This window comes from Protomyctophum bolini (assembly GCF_963924005.1).
Source record: "Protomyctophum bolini genome assembly, chromosome: 4".
Lineage (NCBI taxonomy): Eukaryota > Metazoa > Chordata > Actinopteri > Myctophiformes > Myctophidae > Protomyctophum > Protomyctophum bolini.
Window position 1 is genome coordinate 15,671,502 of NC_137865.1, and position 23,715 is coordinate 15,695,216.

At 43.0% G+C, this 23,715-nt stretch overlaps 2 protein-coding genes across 2 annotated transcripts; both read left to right on the plus strand.

Annotated features, from left to right (window-relative positions):
- Positions 1–4,891: 4,891 nt before the first annotated feature.
- On the plus strand, positions 4,892–7,610 carry LOC308314841 (shaker-related potassium channel tsha2-like). The gene is made up of 2 exons (XM_080762584.1): positions 4,892–6,649; positions 7,173–7,610. The coding sequence occupies exon 1, from the start codon at positions 5,209–5,211 to the stop codon at positions 6,637–6,639; it is 1,431 nt and encodes a 476-aa protein (XP_080618710.1). The 5' UTR covers positions 4,892–5,208; the 3' UTR covers positions 6,640–6,649; positions 7,173–7,610.
- A 2,330-nt stretch (positions 7,611–9,940) lies between these two features.
- LOC308314220 (potassium voltage-gated channel subfamily A member 1-like) lies at positions 9,941–11,414 on the plus strand (the record flags this gene model as incomplete). Its single annotated transcript, XM_080761722.1, has 1 exon — positions 9,941–11,414. One exon carries the CDS (start codon positions 9,941–9,943, stop codon positions 11,411–11,413), a length of 1,473 nt encoding a protein of 490 aa, XP_080617848.1. The 3' UTR covers position 11,414.
- Between the last annotated feature and the right edge of the window lie 12,301 nt (positions 11,415–23,715).

The window sequence follows — 23,715 nt, forward strand, 5'->3', positions numbered from 1 at the left end:
AACGGGAACCCCTTTTGGTGTTAGCATCACGTTATGCTTTAGCTATTGAAAAATAGCAGATCTACAAGCTCATAGCGCGCCACCGAGTGGCGCGCTACGAGCTTGTAGGTCTGCTATTTTTGAAAAATCGAAGAACGACTGACATTTTTTAGAATCTGATCTCAGGTCAGAATGGGGTTAATCAGACCAGTGTGTGTCCAGTGGAAACCTCGTATGAATCTGATCTCAGGTCAGAATGGGTTAAATATGCCATCAGTCAGTTTTAGTTTCAGACTAATGAGAACGTATTGCTTATTTTACTGTCCAATGACATGAAATGGCACAAGGGAAGGACTCCACAAAAAGTCCAACCCCAAAAATCGGCGCGCGCTACGCACGCCCACACATGTGCCCTTTTCTGGAGTTTGAGCCCCTGCCCCCCCAGTGCTCTCTGCACGGCCCTGCATACAAGATTCTGAAATAATAATAATACGAGTTTTGATAATAAATATTTATATTTTGCTACATTATGCTGCTATAACATTTCCAGTAGATCATATTTATAATTTATAAACTTGCTGATTTGAAAGTAGGGCTATTTGAAGTAGGCCTAATAGTGATAGCCAATCTAGCCTATAACAGCTACAGGCCAACCTGACAGGACCTTGCGAAGTTAAATGTGAAAACAACATTGTATAGCAAAGTTTTTAACCTACAGTAAAATGTACAGTCTATATCTACATTACTATAAACCATGTGTCATTCTGAAAAGTAGTGGTGGGTACACACTGTAGATCAGACGGTTGTTGCCATGAGCTAATCATTCCATGTGCCATATAGCCAAGTGTTGAAGGAGTGTTGCCTGTTTATTTATAGGAGTCTCTAAGGTTCCATAGCAAAGGGTTGCTCTTTGAGCTGGTTTCAATTACAGGTCTGGTGAAAGCTGAAAATACAACCTCTATACACACAGGCATATATACAGTAAAACCATGAAGCAAGCTTTATAGGTGGAGTTTCGTGAGAAAGAATGCTCTATGTCTGGGACTCTGAGGACATGTTGGTGATGAAATGTGATCCCCGGAAAAATAGAGAGTCGATGTATACAAAATGACAACACTGATAGTTATTGAGATGTGTGTGCACTGTGCAGACATATTTCCTCCCTCTGCAATGTTGAAACCCATGCTTCAACTATAGAGACCTCATATTGACAGTGGCTGGAATAAATAATATTCAGAGGGGTTTAATTTATAACAATGAAAAAAGCAATGTAAGATATTTAGTCTGGTGTTGGTTAGTCTACTGTTGGCATTACACTCAGTGCGTCTGGTGGTAGTTAATTAAGAATCTGTGTGTCTGTATTATGGAGGTTATCTATGGCTCACGTAATGATTATGAAAATTGCTTCATTTTAGCAATTACAGTACACATGGTAGGTATACACTTCATGTCATACATCTGGCAGAAATGTTGTAATCTGACTGAGGTTCAGCATGATATGAAGACTGTGTACACAGGTGAATTGATACTCACAATTTGTTTCTCACAGATTAGCTCCTCTCTTCTGCAGCCAAACACCTACTGATCTGTATTAGTGTCACTACACTTCGCACAGCCATTAGAATCAGAATGACTACCAAATAAAAAGTAAGGGTTAGGACCTTTGATGTCATGCTTGATTAACAACCCATGTGTGGCTCTCCTTTGACACCGATCCCCCAGCGGTTGCCGCAGTGTGAATTTTGGATGACGCTGTCGACTAAAAAAGGGAAAGGCTCGATCAAGGACTGAAATGATAATCGGGAAGGGGGCGTGGGATTAGACATGCAGAGGTAATTCCAAGGAGGCCTGGACCTCCGGATCTGGGGCATCCAGTTTCATCTCTCACATGCCTGCTTTACCTATCAGCAAAAAATACGAACATCAACTTCAGATGACAGCAGTCTAAAATTGGTGTCTATCAAGCTCTAAGAACTGGCACGGTGCTTGGGGTATGATAGAGTATCTTCTTACTAGGGTGGAAGCCCTGGGTGAAGACACTCCATGGGTGAAGATGCCTGTCCACTGCTCACATGTACACAGTCTAATGGAAATAGAATAAACACTTCATAGGCTTGATTAGCACAACGATCTTCACACTAATTAGTCTGGATTAGCTCTGGCTTCCCAGTTCTCACATTTCACATAGAGTACGATGAGTGCTGACTTGTATGGTCCACCTTCATATTTCCAAGCTTGTAATGACTCTTGTTACTCACTCTAGGCTACTGTGCACAGTAATTACAGCTACTGTGCATACCAGTAGCTGCTGCTTTTTGTGCAAAATCCGGTACATAATGTTACTCAGAGAGTGTACAAATGGACCCAATGATGCACCCCCGTGTGTGTGTGTGTGTGTGTGTGTGTGTGTGTGTGTGTGTGTGTGTGTGTGTGCACGTGCGTGCGTGTGGAAGTGTGTAATTTAAGCGCTTTACACTTTACAGTGTGCATTACATTCAGAAAGTAATGTACATATTACTGCTTTTGATGAAGGGGCTAGTATTTACTGTAAATGCACCATTTTCCATTTATGTTGTCGCTCGGTGTACACTACTCCAGATGTTGCAGTATAGGCCTACTGTACATGCCAAATTAGACAGGGCAATGCAAGTTTTGCCATCTCTGTGTTGAGATTTGTTCTTGTTAAAAATGCCACTTGTGCTGGTGATGGTACCGGTAAATGTTTTAGACTATAGTCCACTGTGTTGATGGAAGAGCAGTTTGCCATACTGTACATACAGTATACTGTATACATTTATAGGCTCATTCCACACTAACGCTGTCAACACTAACCCTCCATGCAGGTCAAATCCCCCCCATTTCATTTACAGCAGTGTAGTTGGCACCACACAGGGGTCCAAAAGAGCTGTTGACTAGCTGGCCTGGCCTTCTAAAAATCCTCTTTCAATTATATATAACATACACACACGCACGCGCACGCACGCACGCACACACACACACGCACGCACGCACGCACGCATGCACGCACGCACACACACACACACACACACACACACGCTATGAACATGTGTTCATTCACCAAACACACTAATAGTGACGCCGGCGGATACACACTCACAGAAATACACACGCTTTGTAAATACTTGGCCTGGGAGTTTGGAAGGAGGTGAAAGCCAGAGGGAGTCCACTGAAACACGTTACCACTGTGGTGACCTCATGTCTGTAACGGGTAAGGACGGAACCTCGGCTTGTCTATATTTAGACCAAGACAACCTCAGGGGATGATGCACAATAAGGACGCATTTGACTGTGCTTCTTTTTGTATATAATAATTATATATCATACCACAGTACCGTGCATGTTTTACACACTGACACTATAATCAATATTACTAAATTATGATTGATAATAAGGCCCTACTTGCCTACTACAATATAAATCCAAAAGTATGATCCAAATGTAAGGTTGACTACTGAGGCCATGGACATACAAGAGGATCTTGATTGACAAACACTGCTGACCAACGAGAAATCATGCATGACAACTGAAAAATGCAAGGGGAGAAATTCTACATTCTGGCTGCGTCGTGAATCTTGAATTCTAAGAGCCTCTTTTTATTCTGGCCCATCTGTCAACGTGATGTGGACATTCCTCTCTCTGTTTGTTATTGTTTGTTTCCTTGGATACGGTCAAGGCCTGACACCTTAGCTTGACCCAGACATTCGTTTGGTCACTACTGATACATCAGCATGCAGCATGCAGGCCGCCCGCTGCGGGCAGCACCATGTCCTGATTGACACTGACATTTGACTCTGACATCCTGCCCTTGTTCAGTAGCGGCGAGATCATAAGGTTGTGGTCTTCAGTGGACCAGGTGGTTGATCAATCTCAAATAAAGTGAAGATATAGAAAACCTTGAGAAAGCGCTTTGTCATTTATATTTATATACAATAGTGGCATTGATGTTTTCCCCCCTTTATAGTTAGTTAGTTTGCTGTATGGTTTACATGTGCCGATTTGTGTGAATATGTAGTTACCGGTATATGTTTTTATATTTTTGCCTGTGTCACCATGTGTATAAAAAGGTGTTAATTGTAAGGACAAACCTAAATTGGACAATGCATGAATGATTTAAAATAAAAGTGTGGAAATAAACGTGTGGAAAGCAGAAACTTGGTTGTTGCCACATATGAAAATAAATAATAATAAATAATAAATAATAATATGAAATAAATCAGACCTTGAACTGTGAGAACTGAACAGAATCCAACTAGGATTAACATATAATTGTCTGTAAGTGTAGCTGTTTTTTTACGCCTCAGTATCTCGGTGACCCCAGGCCTAGGTTACATGTCTTTGGGGCCCTCCATGTTCCAAGTTGTAAAATCGAACCCTTTAAACGCTGTGAACGGGCAGTGTTATTTTGGCAGTGGCTCCCTCAAGACACGTACTCTCCTCCATGCCTACTCAAGTGTCAGTCAAGCCAGCAGTTTCCATTGGCATGGTTCAGGAGGGCCCCTGGTTATGTGGCTACAGTACATGCTTCAAAACATATTAAGAAATGTAGCAAAAAGGAAAAAGAATCACCACAAGACAGCCCCAAGATAGCCATATACTCATTTGTAGGGTGGATCATTTGTAGGGTTTTCATTCATGATAAGGCTACTGTGCAGGACTGGAAACCATTAGTAGCCTAGCTATGGTGTTAACAAGAGTAAGACTGCAGGGGTTCACTGTGAATAATATTATTTTAAAAGCTATGCCATTCAGGGCAACATAAGTTCATTTCCACTCCATGGTAATGCTTAGGCATACTTAAACTGCACGCCACAAACAAGAGTGCACTGAGCCACAGAGGGACAGACAGCAGCAGCAAGTGTCATCACGTCAGCCAAGTTGGGGAGGGCTTTGGAGTTTAAAATGGTGTGAATATGATAGCCACCTCTAGCCTGCACTGGGTAAGCTTATGCAAGTGGGTGATCCATGCATTTCAAAGTTGATCGTTCTAAAGGACTAACCAAACAAGAAGAGAGTTATAAAACTATATAGTGCAACCGTTCTGGACAGTCAACAACAAAGGTGGCAATCCGTTGGGGCTTTTAGGGCAAGGATTTTGCTTTCTAATATATAGCGTTGGCCTGTTTCAGAAAGAGTGGGGGCGACATACAGCCAAAGACCAAGGGAAGGGGACGAGGAGGTGAGTGAGGGATTACCCTCCGTGGGTCAAAAATGACCGTGGTGTCCCCAGAGAACCACGACGAGCCTGTAGTCGTCGATGCAGCCGATTTGGAACTAGCAGACCAAGAATGCACCGAGAGGGTCGTCATTAATATATCAGGTCTGCGTTTTGAAACTCAATTAAAGACACTCTCTCGCTTCCCGTCCACACTTTTGGGTGATCCGCGTAAAAGGATGCGCTTTTTTGATCCTTTGAGAAATGAATACTTTTTCGACAGGAACAGGCCCAGCTTTGACGCCATCCTTTATTATTACCAGTCAGGGGGGAGGCTCCGGAGACCTGTCAGCGTGCCCGTTGACATATTCACGGAAGAAATCAAGTTTTATGAGCTCGACGAGGAGGCTATAGAGATCTTCAGAGACGATGAGGGTATGCTGAGGGAGGAAGAACGTCCAATGCCCGAGATGGAGTTTCAGCGCCAGATATGGCTGTTGTTTGAATACCCCGAGAGTTCAGGACCCGCAAGGATGATTGCCATAGTATCTGTTATGGTTATTTTGATATCCATTATCACCTTCTGCTTGGAAACATTGCCCGAGTTCAGAGAAGTTGCCTCGTGGAACGACAGCCCCGTAAACAGCACAAGTCCTGGGAAAAAACCGAGCCCATTCACAGATCCATTTTTTATGGTTGAGACACTTTGCATAGTGTGGTTCTCTTTTGAATTTTTAATGAGGTTTCTCTCGTGTCCCAGCAAACCAGCCTTCTTTAAAAACCTCATGAACTCGATAGATATTGTAGCAATTGCACCTTATTTCATCACACTGGGCCTAGATCTGGCTGATGACCATGGCAGCAGCCAGCAAGCTGCGTCTTTGGCCATCCTGAGGGTGATCCGTCTCGTTCGAGTCTTCCGCATCTTCAAACTCTCCAGACACTCCAAGGGTCTCCAAATCCTCGGCCAGACGCTCAACGCCAGCATGAGAGAACTGGGACTGCTCATCTTCTTCTTGCTAATAGGAGTTGTTTTATTCTCTAGCTCCGTGTATTTCGCAGAGGCCGAGGACCCTGATTCTGAGTTCTCCAGTATACCTGATGCGTTCTGGTGGGCCGTGGTGACTATGACCACAGTGGGATACGGGGACATGTGTCCCTCCTCTATTGGGGGGAAATTCGTTGGATCTCTGTGCGCCATCGCCGGAGTACTGACCATAGCATTGCCTGTCCCCGTAATTGTATCAAATTTCAATTATTTCTACCACAGAGGGAATGAGCAAGAAGCAAGCCATGAGTACATACACGTGACATGTGGACAGCAGCAGGGCCAGTTTGGGGAATTCAACTCAAACTCTAACGGAAGTCACTCTGACTCGACTGTCGCTAAGCAGTCACTCGACGATGACGACGAATGTAACAGTTTGAAATACGTTAACTTCAGCCCATGTGAGGTCGAGTACACAGGACAACTGACAGATGTATAGAATAAAATTGGTGAGTGTGTTCTGGTGAACATGGAAGCTGCTGAAGGTCTCTGCATTGTATAACCTAGATTTTTAGTCTACTATTGTACTGTATGCTGCGAAGATTACAGACCTAATGCACGTTTTTCTTCTTATTGATATTTTTTTAATCATTACCTATGATAACAAACTTCTCGGCATTTCTTGTTGTTGAACAAATGGTTTGTGCACGCCAGGATATGTGAGCTTCCAGCGCCACGGTGTGGTTGATTAAGAATAATGCAGACCACATGTCTATTTGCTCGAAGATTAACAACAGTGTGGAAGATTAACACATAATGTTATTTTCGTACTAGGCCCTACTTTCATGCCAATTCGTGTAGGCATATATAGCGGTGACTCCGTGCTTTTTTGCTGAATGCACGTTGGCGCTGAGGAGTGTTGCTGCTGCTCGTGCGTAATCTGTGCGTAATTAGATGATGCCTGCCTGCGTTAATTGCACTTGATGAGATGTTTTTGTACAATAGTGAGTGTTGTTTTCTTCCTATTTGCAGGAGGCACAACAGGGTAAAATAACGTCAGATAGCCCACAGACATGCAGACCTTTCGGAGCAACAGCTTTAAGACATGGAAGTGGACATTGTATGGACAGTGCCATCAAAACAAACATTCTTTTTCGGCCCAATAGATGACCATGCTTTCTTTCTATAAGTGGCCTGGCCTTGTATACATATGGTGCTTTTTGTATGAATTTGTTATTTTTTCCAATGATCGTATCACGAGGACAAGTGGTTTTAGATTGTGTTGTAACTTGTAACTTGCTGTTCTATAGCACTAGTTTGCCCCAGAAGACCTTTTCTGTTATGACGTCTGCATGAAACGAACCAATTGTAAGTCACAAATGTAAGGAAAGATATATATTTTTCTAATATGAAGATGTATGTGAACTTTTAGTCCATGTTCTTTTTTATGAATAAATTATTTTCAGAAAATAGCCTATTAATTGAACTTATTTCCCCTCTTTATATATATATCAGCAGATTAGACCGACAACAAGAATCTATACATACAACCAATTTGTATAAAATAGACCGAAATGCCGTTACTTTGTTCCATATATATATATATAGCCTACTTTGTTTATGTTTATGTTAATAGCCTGTATGTTTTACAAACTTTTGGTGCTATAGCGAAATGAGAGAACTGCATTATAGCCTATAGAATATGGTCTTGCCACAAATTTCATTAACTATGGATTGTCTGATGATGAGTCTATATATTATATATATTAGGCGGCTATATATATTATATTATAGGCTTATAATATAATTATGATAATATGGGTTGATATAGAATTTGGCGAGAAACGGTTCAAGTCAGTGTCAGCCCTCAAACTCAACAGTGGTGGAAAAAAACGAAGCAAAAGCTAAACTCGCGTATATCCTTTTAAAATAGTGATTATGAAAAATAGCCTCTAGCTATATGAGAGATACCTAAGGTGTTTGCGTTCTAATTTATCCCTGGAATTTATTGAAACCACTTTGAGGCGAGTCAATCAGGGACAATCGCAATCACGTGCTCTGTCCATGGTGCTGAAGCTGAAAGCACCCCTCAGTCACCGCGCGGCTATCGGCTTGTTTGCAGTGTGCCGAGAAGAGCAGTAGAGACACAGACAAACGTGAAGCATAATCGTTGTTATAATAACTCTCCCAACTACAGTATAGCCAGTGAGATTATGTGTGAAGAGATCCATGTGGTTGACTTGCACCAAATGAATATCTGTCTATATAGGCTATAAATTATGACTAGGATAGTCCTTGTAAAGTTTATCCCAAGCTCCCCCTCTTATCAGATATTGCGCTAATGCTGGCACACAAGTGCTCTTGTTTTTGTGGTGTAGAGAACTTCTGGCAGCGTGCAGCCGGCCGGTCTGCATTGCGTCGAATCCCCACCCCCCCTCCCTGCACCCGCCCGCCTCCCTTCATCCTCCACTCCTTTCCTCTCCTCTCCTCTCTTCTCCATCACCTCCACACACCACTGTAGCTATACTTACATGTGAAATACACAACATCATGATTGACATGGGGGGGGGGGGGGGGGGAGAAAAGAAAAGCATTAATCCTCCGCATGTGAAGTATTTCTCATGTTTAGACACGCAGGTCTCTGATATGCTCTTAGCTGAAGTGAAACACATTCTGCCCGTCATCTTGTCTATACTCGTAACCGCGGATTTGTGCTGATGCAGTAATGTCTGGAAATGTCAAGGGCTGCTTATTGCCCCTTAATGTATCTCCCCGCTGAATTGCAGCATAAGAATTTCTCCTGCGGTAGGAGGCTAGCCATTCACACTGAGGTGCCGCCGCACCGACAAGACACACTGCGGCTCTCTGATGCACGCTTTCCTTTCATTTAGCTTTTGTTACCCTTATTGTCACAATTTTATTTGTGGCTTGACTATGCCTAATGATATTTCGATGCAGTAGAACTTAGGAGTAATAGTTAACGGTTTATTTGAATGTGGACATGATGTGATCTGCACTGAAAGACTCCAGCTGTTTTCTTGTGGGTGTGATGTAAAGTGTTAATGCCATTGCATATGACAAGACAACCACGGGTGACCCTGTCGTTGGATGACTTTACACGGGAATGAATAAGACGCACTCGGGACCCTTCACCGTCAACCCAAGGTAAGCCTATAACCTGAGAAGGTTTAATATTGTACTTATTATACCTTTGTCGAGATGTGCAGTGACTGAGCATGTCATTGTTTTCAACATGCTTATTATGTACGTTTAGTGACATGATCCATGACTGGCTTAGCAGATTCAAATCTTATGCGTCACAACATAGGCTAATTGACACTGATGAGAGTATCAATAACTGCCTAGTGTCATTAGCACTGCACTGGCATGGTGGCAGGTAATAGATTACATGTTCCTATATAGCTATATAGCCTATACTGAATGCTTCCACTTAGTTGGGCCAAGAAAATGCCAAATACACACGTAAATAAATAAATATATGTGGCAGAAATCGCTGAGCTAGCAAATATCTCGGCTGTTCGATCCATTCTTTTTTCCTTTTTTCCCCCCCTTCCTCTCTTGACTGGGTGACAGAGGCAGCAGCAGTAGCAGATGCAGCGGCGTACAGCAATGGTCGAGTCAGCGAGAACCGCAGTGGAGCCGCACTGAGGCAAAGCGAGCAACCCCCCTATATCTGGGGACCACAACAACAAATTAAGGGGGAGTGGGAAGCACTACAGTGGAAATTTGATCAAAACTGAATGCCTGCCTGATCAGACTAACCGGAACCATCCTTCAGAATGACTGTAGTAGCAGGAGATAACATGGACGAGACGGCGGCCGTGCCCGGACACCCGCAGGACACTTATCCCCCGGACCATGACGACCACGAATGCTGCGAGCGGGTGGTCATCAACATCGCCGGTCTCCGGTTCGAGACGCAGCTGAAAACTATCTCCCAGTTCCCAGAGACGCTGCTGGGCAACCCGAAAAAGAGGATGCGATACTTTGATCCCCTCCGAAATGAATATTTCTTTGACAGAAACCGCCCTAGCTTTGATGCTATCCTGTATTACTACCAGTCCGGGGGGCGCCTGAGGAGACCCGTGAATGTCCCACTGGATATGTTTTCAGAAGAGATTAAGTTTTACGAGCTGGGCGTGGACGCGATGGAGAAGTTTCGCGAGGATGAGGGCTTCGTCAGAGAGGAAGAACGGCCGCTGCCCGAGAAGGAGTTCCAGCGTCAGATCTGGCTCCTCTTCGAGCACCCAGAGAGTTCAGGCCCTGCGAGAGGGATTGCCATCGTTTCTGTGATGGTCATTCTGATATCCATAGTAATATTTTGTTTAGAGACTTTACCGGAGTTGAAAGAGGACCCAAATGGTCGGATGATCCAAGTTGGGAACAGAACTGTTTATTACAAGCCAAACATCCTTACAGACCCATTCTTCATCATCGAGACCCTCTGTATAATCTGGTTCTCCTTTGAGTTGATAGTACGCTTTTTTGCATGTCCTAGTAAACCGGCCTTCTTCAAGAATATGATGAACACTATCGACATAGTGGCCATCATCCCTTACTTCATCACACTAGGCACCGAGTTGGCTGAAGATCCGGAGAAAGAGGGGGTGGGGGAGCAGGCGACTTCTCTGGCCATCCTCAGGGTCATCCGTCTGGTCAGAGTCTTCAGGATTTTCAAGCTGTCACGACACTCAAAGGGATTGCAGATTTTGGGGCAGACCCTCAAAGCCAGCATGCGGGAGCTTGGATTGCTGATCTTCTTTCTGTTCATTGGTGTCATCTTGTTCTCCAGCGCCGTGTACTTTGCAGAGGCCGAGGAGCAAGGGTCCTATTTCCACAGCATCCCCGACGCTTTCTGGTGGGCTGTTGTGTCTATGACAACTGTGGGCTATGGGGACATGGTCCCGGTCACTATAGGAGGGAAGATTGTAGGCTCGCTGTGCGCCATCGCCGGCGTGCTGACGATTGCGCTCCCGGTGCCCGTCATAGTGTCCAACTTCAACTACTTCTACCACCGGGAGACGGAGGGAGAGGAGCAGGCAGCGCTGCTCAACGTGGACCCAAACATTGCCTCTGAGACCAACTCTAGCCGCCGTAGTTCATCGTCCGTCAGCAAATCAGAGTACATGGAGATTGATGGAGACATAAACAATAGCATCGACAATTTTAGAGAAGCAAACCTCAGAACTGGCAACTGCACTATAGCCAACCAGAACTGTGTAAATAAAAGCAAGCTGCTTACAGATGTGTAGACCCCCCATCCCCCAGTTAGGCACCAATACATGGGATCTCTATGAGACTGTCATATTATGAGGAGTAGACTATCAGTTAGGAATGCTTTCATTTACCTCCCCAAAGCGCTCCATGGCATTAGGTCACAACAGCAACAACCATGCTCAGCTATATAGAAAGGAAATCGAAAAAAACAAAGCTGTTAAAGTATATGACAGGTAAATAGAGTAATTAATCCTTATGATCCTACAACTAGGCCTATACATATTCTGAAAAATAAAAAAATCTAATAAAAAAATCAACTATTACGCACATCATGACGCGGCGCAACCGGAAGACGCAGAGCCATGCACGATGACTTATCAGAGGACAAGCGTGATGATAACTACAATGTTATGCATGGATTTACAGATAACATTTCCGCAAGTTGCACATCGCATCAGAAAAGTCTGCAGAGACCAACGCAGGCATCTATACAGACCGGTGGTCGGCACCTGGAGGTTAGGCAACACCCTCACAGGATTTACTTATTCAGCAAAGCACCTTATAGGAAACAGACTGATCTGTCCCGTTTTGGATGTAAGGAAATGGTGATCTACTCGCTTCACGGACATCCGCAATGCTGCTATTTTCCAGCAGATGCTGTAATTATGATATGATATATCACCAAGTGATTCAATGCCATGCCCTTTAGATGCAACACAGCACAATGATAAAAGAAAAGAGCTTCACGTGAGCATGTTTAGAGACTTTACATTTTGATATTGGCATGCATGAGACATACCTCATAATGGTAAAGTTGTTCTTTTGGATCCCCACCACCATTCCAACCTCATCCATTTTCACAAAGAGTGCACTGGATAGTTTTTTTTTAATTTGAAATGCAAATCATTTAGAAGTATAGGAATTGAATGTTAATTCTTAAGGGAACAGTACATAAATGAGATCATAGCATGAAAAAAGTAATCTGCATTATGGCCTATTGACTAAGGTACATTTGTATCCTGGTACTGTATATTTAATGCATGACATCAGTATACAGCTTGTTGCAATTCAGGCACTTTGTAGTGCCATATTGTCAGGGAAACTAAGGAATTTAACCCTGGATGTTTTCTGAAACGTGACAAAATATATCCAAACCCAACTCGGGGATGCAGAATTTCTAATTTAAAGAGTAGTCGAAGATGCTGAAGAAATATTATCAAAAATGCATATAATCATAATAAGCACCAATAACAGTATTACTTCAATAGTGCAGTGCATGGACCTTCTTTGAACAAGAAACGTTAAACATATTATGAGTCATGCTTCCATTTTAACACCAAATTTTAGAACATGTTGGTTTTGAAACTGCGGAAAAGAACTATACCAAAATTCTCTTCATATTGCAAAGAATTGTTTTGACATTAGTTGCTAGTGCCTTTACCCCCTCTCACCAACAGGACCGGTGAAAGTGCCTCTGTACAATGGATTTCATGAAGTTGAGCAGATCTGGTGCAGTTCCTGTTTTTCCACTATATGCTGTTGTTGATATCATGAATGATGATGACAAAGCTGATCAAGGTCTGAAACGGCAAGAGAATGTTTGGTAGACAAAAATGATCCACGGCTGTCATGCACAACCCCTTTCCCATGCTGTCATGCACTTAAAATGCCCTTAAGCATCAGCTTGTCAAATTTCAACAGTCCAGATAAGAAGGGAATATCCGTTGCTTTTAACATGTTCTGCCTTTGTTCTGTTCGTATAATTGTTTATGTGCCATGAACCTTTTCAGTCTTTCTACCTCAGTGAGGTCATTGCTAAACTAACTGCAGAGCTGCAAGCGTCAGTGCAGTCCTTCCTTTGCCATAATGTGAAATGGATCCTTAGGTGTAAACTGCAGTCATGCAATACTGAGCTCGAGAGTAGTCCCAAAACATCATCACCTTTACACGAGCACTTAAGACAAATAGTGTACCAACCCAGCTCCTTTCCTCTTTCCCCTCTAGCTACGCACAATCAAAAACATGCATTTGCAGAGCATCATTTATAGATTGCCTGACTCTCCAAACTAGATGGGATTGATTGTTTTGTGTGTCATTTGCTAGGAAATAATGGCCTATACCATTGTGCCCTAGAAACATTAGCTTGAATGTGTTAATACAGCTGTCTGGAAAAGACAGTTGGAAATGTTTGACATAAATCTGTCACATTGCAATCCTTGGGCATTACAATGCACATCACGTGCAGTCTCTCTATTTTGCACACATCATTTTGTTCAGTTGATCCACTAAACCTGCTTGTTAGACATTATCATATAGTATAGAATAGTATACAAGTAGTAGTTTAATATATTGTTACTCAACATTTAAATGTACAGGTAGATAGATACAGATTGAAAATGCTTCATCAACATCACTTATGCTTAGTACTGAAATCAGTTCTGTCAAATATATTCATTACAGTCATTGAATAGAAAAGTACTTTACCGCTTTTTCTTCATTCTTCTGATTTAAAGAATCACAAAGCCCTGTAAAAACCTACCAAGGCAATGTTTCCTGAATGTCATTTCTGTTGGCCGCAAAAAGGCTACTCTTTGCGAGCGCTATATATAGACCCATTTATTGTACCATCAAGCATTACCTGGGGAAGCAAGCTTACATGGACAGTTTGTTGGGACAAGATCATTTTGATTCTGTGAATCTAGTTCAGATGATTTGTTATTGCTAGCTGGTTGGTTAGCATAGGGTACTGTATACGTGCTTTTCATAATTGGTAATAATCATTGTACTGTATTGCTGAAGAAGAGAATTTGCCTCAGGCTGGGCAATTAAGCCTGATTTCACACTTGTTTTTATTATGATGGTGTTGCTCGCTGAAAATCTGCTGTTTTCAGCAAGTGACACCATCGTACAAGAAAGTATGAATTAGACTTTACTCAAGAGCCATTCTAGATGTCAGTGACTTATTATGAGTGCAAAATGTCAGGGATCCTCAACAATGGATACTCATTGAAAAGGGCATCAAAATCTACATAAAGACACCCAATACCACATACAGTATTAGAACTCTACATTGAGAAAGACCAGAACAAAATTATAGCAAACATATAGTATATCATACATACTATTTAACTGGTAATTCAGGTAATCGATATCTTGGCTTTTGTCATGTGAGTTTCTTCAATGACTGAGGCTCATGTGTTGGACAAGTGCTGATTCATGTAACATGTCCTACTTACTGTACACCCACAGTTCAAAGTGAAGTTTAGAGAACACACATGATTGTTCCTCACAGTACAAGTGTAGTGGCTAGTATTGTTATGAGGGCAATCTATCTACCATGGTGCTATGCATTCTATGACCCAACCTAACTTGCATTGTAACAGCAATAGAATAGCAGATACCCATTTCTTAGATGCCTTTTTGTAAAGTGGGGGGAGGAGGTCTTTTTTTGGGCAGAAACCGCGGAGCACTTGACAGCTATACTGACAATATGGCTGTTCATGTACCGACCTCTTACCTTCTGCTCTATGATTCTGTTAGCGTTAGCGGAGGAGGCTCAATGATAGAGATAAACATCTACCCCATCTTAACAAAGAACCACGGCTGTCCTCGTCAAGCCAGGTTTATACACCATCATACAACGGAGCATGAATTCGGCATTATCCTCCTGCCTGGACTAACTGGAGTGGTTTTCCAGTCAGTTCCAAGGTTGCTGAAGGCGGCTATAGGTGAACATATAGCACAGTCCCAAAGGAACAGCACGTAATGCACTTAGAGGATGCTAGCATCAACCCATTGGACTGAATGGATGTGTGCTGTGTGTGAGTTGTGGGGGAGAGTCGGAAAAGGTGCCTATATTGTTTCACGTATATATTTATTTTTTTGCAATGTTTAGCCTAATGTTTCAGAATGATGCTTCTCTAAAAGAAAATATGAGTGAGAAGGTCACCAAAAAAAAAAAGAAATCAAGATATTCACCTAATTAAACTATAAGGGAAAACTATTCTATCAATGTATTAAGAACACAACGCCATTTTAGCTACAGAAAAATAGAAAATAGCAACTACTATATATTGCAATTATGAAAACCAATGATGAATTAATGTGTTTCCTTGTGTGTCCTATTTTGTTCTTGTGGCACTGTACTATGACTGATTATTTTAGGAAGAACATGCCATAATACTGAAATATCAAAGACTCATTACGTTGCTACGGCAAGCCATGAGGATGAAACTATTATGATAAATTGTACACTGTACACTAAATGATATGGCCAAATGGATAAAACATGTATTAGCATATACATATGGTCTCTCTCTTTGTTGCTTTTAAGAAAAAAAAAAGAAAGCTAAAAACCATTCTGACGCCATACTAACAATTCAGTCACCGAAATCTACAGCTAATGTGTAGATACATATCTCTACAGCAACCTACTGATCGCAAAAACTTGCATGATCAATGGAAGACTGCATGAGCTTTGCCTTTCAAACTGTGGATCAACTATAATATGGTTGCATCGTTTAAAAAACCCTTGCTTTCATCTGCACCCAGGCGTTCACAAGGCCCTGTTCAGAACTTGATTTAAAATGTCTGGTTGTAATGTACAGCTTTTGATCGCCAGACTCACAAAATGGGAGCAAGGTCATTAAAGTCACATTTATACTTATTCACACGATAGTGTCGCTTATTTAAAAAAACAAAAAAGATTTCTAAGCCGACAATGCATCGGTATAGATTCGAAATATGTTATTTTCTACGAGCGACACTGTCATGTGATGGACAGTAAATTATGCTTTAGGGCTAGTTTGTCACAGGTTATGCCTATTCTAGGAATGAGGTGTCTTAAAAGGGCAAGATCCAAGACAATCTAGTCTTGGTTTAGGCTCAATCTGTATTCAACCTGGGAGACTAAACAGGGCCTTTTGTCACAGACCCTACTTTACACAGTATTTCTTTTGAGACATTATAGTTTGCTATAAAAGATCTTGACAACAATTTGCATATTGTTGGGATTGTTGTAGTTGTACCTCGCTCACCTCAAGCCTCACTGCACTAATGCCTAGTGACAAATGGTAACCAGGAGTGAGAAGACCGTGTTTGTGGCAGTCATGTGACAGAAGTATGACTGAAGGATGAATGAGTTTGTCTTCCTGTCAAGCATGCACATAAGAATGTGACTTAAGTGCACTATTAAGGGGACGCTGGCCTATTTGGGAACAGCTCAGAGACACAAAGGACTGTTGAACTCCTGCTTTTGTTTTTCATCCATATGCCTATATATGTATCAAACTCTGATGTGTTGATCTTGATTTACACTTTGTCGCGTGCCGGTGCCGTGCACCGGAAATAGCCGATCCACACGTTGTGTGCTTGTAGATCAACTATGTTCGGCACACGACATCGACGTGCAATGACGTTCAAGTCAAGCCTTACTTTGATATCATGTCCATGTTGTGTTTTCAAAGGATTATGCTTACAGTGTGTTCAGTTTGTCAGATGATGACAAAGGCATGGTCTGTGATCTATGCAAGGGTAATTTTATTTTGTTTCTTATATCACTTATGAGTTCATCTTACATTGACTTCAATAAATTTTTAAGGATCTGGTGAGTCTTGTGCTCATTTGTGCTCGGGTGTGGGAAGGGTGTCTGAACATGGTGCCTAGTTAACATTTATTAGGGTTCAGGTTACAGACTGGGCTACTGTCCAGCTGTGACCTTTCAATGATACAGACATTTAGTAATCTGATGACCTATATCACAGATTTGTCAGTATTATTAACCACTTAGGCCCTGTATACTCACAAGCTCACAACACATTGTGATGATGCACTGTAGCCTGATCTATTATTTCGGCTATGGGAAACATACATTAAATATGACATTTGTATACTTATTTTTTCATGTTTTGAAAACATTTTTATTTAGCCTACAGTGAATAATGCCAGGGTGATAGTGACTATGATAAGATAAACCTTTATTGATACCAGAGGGAAGTCCATTAAATCGATGAATGCATGACAATTATAATTCATCAAGGAATATCATTTATTTGGTTGCAAAATGAAATTGTCACACATTGCACAGTGTTAGATGAATGAGCATGAACAGTTACAGTAACGGGATGGCACACAGTAGCAATTGCTCAATATTGCAACAGCCACGCCACAGCCTCTGCACAACTGTAATGGGCTATTATGTTGAACACATTGTCCTTGAGCACGCTCAGATTCTCACTGGGCCAAAAACTGCTCTTAGTCTTTGCAAGCCGTTATGGATAAGCTGCTCTGCAATGTACAGATAAACATAACCACTGGTGTAAAGTAACTACATTTTCTCAAGCATATGTTTCAAGTTTCAACCATTTGAAAACAGGCATTAATCCACAAGCTCACATTGCGTCACAATACAACGCATTGTGAGTTTGAATTTTCAAAAGACTTTTATACATTGTGTGTGGGTGGGTGGCTAGGTGTCTGGGTGTGTCGGAGCACGAAAACAGCATGGTTGTTTTTCACCACCTGTGTGCAGCCTAACACACACACAAACACATGCACATATTAACTGTGATTTCGGGTGTCCCAGTACAGTACAGTACAGTACAGTACAGTACAGTACAGTACAGTACAGTACAGTACAGTACAGTACAGTACAGTACAGGGACCGGTAACTTTGTCATTTCTCAACCGTTTCGGACGCGGGGCGGCTCGCCGGAATCGGGACGGCACCATGGGTGAGTTCCTGTGGGTCTGGAACCCCCGGAGTTGCACCACTTACTTCACATGGGTGTGATTTTATTTTTTGAGTGGTGCAATCACTCCCTTACGGAGCTATGTGTGTGGCTGTGTGGCTGGGTGGATCTGAGCACGAAAACAGCATGGTTGTTTTTCACCACCTGTGCGCAACCTAACAAACACACACGCACATATTAACTGTATATATGATGATTTTGGGTGTGCCAGTACAGTACAATGACAGTACAGTACAGTAGAGGGTACAGTAGACTGAGTCATTTCTCAACCGTTTCAGACGTGAGGCGGCTCGCCGAAATCAGCCCGGCCCCCTGGGCGCGTTCCTGGGGGTTTGGATGTTCCGGGGACGCCCTGGGGACTCCCCGGTGACCCCCATATGGTAGCTCTCTCATTTCTCTACGGTTTCGGACGTGGGGCGGCTCGCCAGAACCGGGCCCGCACCAAGGCCGTGGTCCTGTGGGTCTGGAACTTCCGGAGAACCCCCCGGGTACCCCCACACGGAATTACACCACTCACTTCACACGGGTGTGATCTTTTATCATCTAATCACGCTGGATGATGGATCACATGGAGATTTAGTAACACAGACCAGAGCTTTCCTCTGAGGTGGAATTTGGAAAACCTGGTGATGCGAGGTAACACCCCACCCAGCCAAAGAGTGAGTTGGTTTTGTACAGTATTTTTTGTATATTTTGATGCCAATACTATTGTACGTTTGCTCAAGTAAAGTTTGAAGCGTCGGCCAGAAAGCCGGAAGCAAGTTGTCTAAAAAACAGGGAGAGACTCCCGCCGCGAGCGTAATCTGGCATCTTCGTGATGAGACTGTGTGGACGCAGTCTAAGGCTTCGTATACACATATCAGACGAACATGCTCTGTGCTGTCTGTGTTTCTTGGCCGCCTCAATGCTTTTCCAATGGAAGTCACATGGTTTGACCAAACATTTTTGTTTGATGCGGGGGAGGGGGGCAATCAAACACAAGTGTTTGGTCAAACCACATGACTTCCATTGGAAAAGCATTGGGGCGGCCATCAAACACAGGCAGAGCACAGCACAGTTGTTCTTTGTGTGTACGAAGCCTGACAAGTCACATAAGGTTAGACTATTTTACACTGAGGAAGACCTCCGCACACTCGACTTACTATTATGACAACAGGTGCGTTGGCGACAAAGCACTGCAGACATGTAGAGACTAGGGAGGGAGACCCGTACACTGTCACTTGCTGGTTCAAGAGCTTTTTATTTAATGTCAAATGCTAAAAGTGACAGTGACAGTCTCCCTCCCTCTCTACACTTCGACAATTAAGAAAATAGGCTCACATCGCAGTGAGTTGTAGATTTTCTATTTGCAATTTAGGCATGAATTCAGACTGAGCAAGGTAAACACAAGGCAATACATGAATGCTATTCAATATTTCGGAAACGGTTTGAATAAATCTGCATGCACACATGCCCAAATACGGACACCAGGGTTAATAATGATTAAGAGCCAATTCGCCTTAAGCAGCCCTCAAACTTTACACTACTAGCCACTAGCAGTAACCAAAATACATGGTGTCACATGGAGACAGATTCTCAATCTAAATGGGTCTTTCCACCGGGTTGTACTCTCTGAAACCATTAATGGTGTCTCATGGTGCTAAGGTAATGGGTCCACACTAATCTCCTCTCCCAGGAGAGGACCTCTTATCTCTGTCATTCTCTACTACTACCCACCGCCGTCTGAATAGAAACAGCCCTCCCCACTTCCTCCAGGGTGATTCTAAGGCACTGTTTCCCAAACAGTGGGTTGGAACCCGTTTGTGGGTCACGGACCAATTTTTATGGGTAAAAATAAAAATCCCATTTTATTTTCCTACCATTAATGGTTCATTTCATTAATATATGTATATATATTTTTAATTATATATTTTTTCAAAATATATTTGTTTAAATAAAAAAAACAAGCAAATTCCATAAAAATAAATAAAATATTAATATTAAGCGTGTGAAGCGACGTGTTGTGCGCTTGTAGATCAGCTATTTTCACTAGTCTGGGTCCTGGGCAAATGTTTAATCTCTTTTGGGTCACGACCTGAAAAGGTTGGAACCACTGTTATGCAACCATGGAGTTATATGGCTCGTGGACTATTCACATCACCATGGTGCATCGGCAAGAATGTGTAGACAAGGAGATTTCCGTTTAAGCCTTAGCTTCAAGGCAAGCAAGTAGCTACAAACACATCTATGCTATAAGCTTCAAGGCAAGCAAGTAGCTACAAACATAAATATATACTATAAGCTTCCAGTAGCTATATAATAGTCATTATCTAGTCATCACAAACCCAATAAAGTACAACATATGCATTCATGAATTTAACTGAACTCACTTCAGTGACGCATAACCGTGGCCTGCTGAGACTCCAGAGCAGAGGGCTCTCAGCGGGTTGCTACTGCTGCTGCTGCTTCCAAACAATGACTGCATGGACAGGCACTCAGGCAGTATATGTAGCTGGCCACTGATTGAGGAGTGAGTGAGAGCAGGTGTGATTAGTGATTGAGAAGGAGTGACAGCACGTGAGGTGGGTGGGTCCAACCCATGGAATAGAGCGTCGCAGTCCCTTTCCCTTCCCCACGACGAGTGGCCCAGGAAATGAAATGCAATGCATTTCTCCCATAGGATTTTCTTTAAGTATTTATTTAAAGACGGTTACACCGCGGACAAAGCCAACTCGGATCGTGACAAATCATGACAATGAATACAATATTTTGGGCTGATCAAATCCTTAGAAAGAAGAAAATAAAGGCAGGAAACAACACTATTTGTTTTGTTTTTCTTCTTATAAATTATTTGATCGGCCCAAAACATTGTGTTCATTGTCATGATTTGTCACGATCCGAGTTGGCTTTGTCTGCAGCGTAACCGTCTTTAAATAAATCTATATGGGAGAAATGCATTGCATTACATTTCCTGGGCCACTCGTCGTTCTGAAAGGGGGAGGGACTGCGACGCTCTATAGGCCAGGGGAGGGTTGCTGCTGCTCACTAGGATGACTCTTTTCTACAATAACCATGACAACCAATTGCAATTTTACCCACCCACATTAACATTTGAAAAGAAAAATGAAAAAAACTACAATCAAGCTGATATTTGACTTGATTTAGACGCACACATTTTCAGAATTTCTGGCTGTGTTGGTTGGCATGAGGACAACGGACAGACAAAAGTCTGATCCAAACACAAATCTAATCTTAGAAAGTGTCTCTGGGAAAATCAAAGTGATGTAAGACCCTGCAGTGGAAATGATTCATTCCCACACCGTGTCCTCTGAGGGCTGGAGAGAACGCTGGACAACATGGGCACCACAGTGAATGCTGCAGCTCACCTGCCTGTCTGTTGATCTTTACATCTCCCTATCTATAGCTGTCTCTCTCTCTCTCTCTCTCTATCTGTTGAATCTCTCTATCTGTATGTCTCTCCATCTCCGTCTGTTTGTCTGACCGTCTTTACGTCTGTCTGTCTGTCTGTCTGCCTGCCTGCCTGCCTGCCTGCCTGCCTGCCTGCCTGCCTGCCTGCCTGCCTGCCTGCCTGTCTGTCTGTCTGTCTGCCTGCCTGCCTGCCTGCCTGCCTGCCTGCCTGCCTGTCTGTCTGTCTGTCTGTCTGTCTGTCTGTCTGTCTGTCAATCCTATTGTATACAGTATGTCTTTAGCTTAATCTTTACTCCACTGCCCTGTGGTACTAGAGTACAAATCAGGCTGTTCCATGTGCCCTATGGGCTCTCTGAGCCTCTCTGACTGCCCTATACGTTTGGGATTCAATGACCCACAGAGACGAGCCTCCTCTTCCTCCTCTTCTGCATTGCCCTCAGGAAATGCAGCACTCCTCACTCTGCAGGCAGCAGCAAGGGTGGGGTGAGCTGGCGCTGGTCCCGCTGCTTCTCTCTCCCTCTCCTTTCTCTCGCTCTCTCCGCCCTCGTAGTCCTCTCTCTCGCCTCTTCCTCCTCCCCTCCCTCAAAACATCGTCCTCCCCCACCTCTCTATCGCTCCACTCCATCACGATGCTCTTGCTCTTACATTCCTTCACCCCGTCCTCTCTGAATCAGAGTGATGGGTTCCAGAGCCTCCTGAATGGCATCCTGTAGGGCAGGCTATACTACAGCAGTGCACAGCATCTAATATCACCTTATGCCATCGCTGCCTCCGGTTGCTTTCAGCAGTGTTGGCTCTGCTCTATACGTCTCTCTCTCTCTGTCTCTTATCGCTCTATATCTCTCATTCACCTGAACACACATAGACTGCTGGATATATATATATATATAGCCCGCATATACGCACGGCGCACACACACACACACGCACGCACAACATGCACGCACGGCGTGCATGGGTGCACGCACACGCACACAGGTGTCCAAATAATAATCCGCAATTACTCACAATTTCTCTCTGAATACTGCATTACCTGATGTTTGCACACTGGATGCTGAGACAACTGTATACATCAGTTTTCTGGTTTAACCCGTTGTCATGGTGACTGGATGCCTAAATGGTTCTTCCACACGGTATGTTTTGAGATGGCAAAACCTACACTAAACCGATGGTGCCAACGGGCCCATTCAACTCACAACAAACTAGTTCTTAAGCGCAGACCTTGTTTCCTTTTCAAGGCTTTTGAAGGTCTCTGCATACATGGAAAACTATGAAATAGGGTAGATTGGCTGTCCTTTCTAGTCTGACAGGGGAACCAAGCCCTTTTAGGCCCTATTCCATTTAACCATCTGAACCCCAGCATCCATTATGCTTGGGGGGAACATTAGCCAAAAATAGCAGAGCGGCAACGCACCGTGAGCTTGTAGATCAGCTATTGTCGGTAAAGAGATTTGGTGTAGACATGAAAAAACACACTTGTGTGAAGTGAGGGGCGCTCTTATCATCGCACATCACATTCCTTGCTCAGCCAATCAAATCATCACAAATGTCATTCCGGCCAATCACTTTTGGCGGCTTCACCTTTCTGCCCTCACTTTAAATCCTCAATATGTAATGTACTTTGCTCAGCCAATCAAATCATCGCTATGGGGTCACGGGTGATCAGCCAATCATCAGCCAATGTTTGTGTTCACACAAACCCTCAAAGCTGGGCATAGGAGGGGCTAGAATCCAAGAGCCTCTCACGTCCAGTTTACTAGTAGCCGCCCTATACTGTGTGTTTTCAGACCAAGGACCACTTAGCTGACAGAGAGATGACCCGCAATACATATTGTGTTGCAGATTAAACCTTTTCATAGATTTCATACTATAGATAGCTTCATTTCATAGACATGTTTGACAGCACTATATCATCAGTGTATGTAGTGTAAGATACATTTTAATGTGTATTTTCAGACATTTTGACACTAAACGGTCAATGAACTGTAGTCTTGACCTTTCACTCTGTACTTGGTCTGCTCCTTTCCCAAACCTCTTTGCCGAAAATAATAGCTTGTAGATCAGTTATTTTTGACAAAAACTGCCCTCAGAATATAGGAATGCTATAGGGTTCAAGTGGTTAATGTAAAGAGAAAAAAATTCCTATCACACGAAAGATTTGGAGGCCCTCCTGTAGTAATG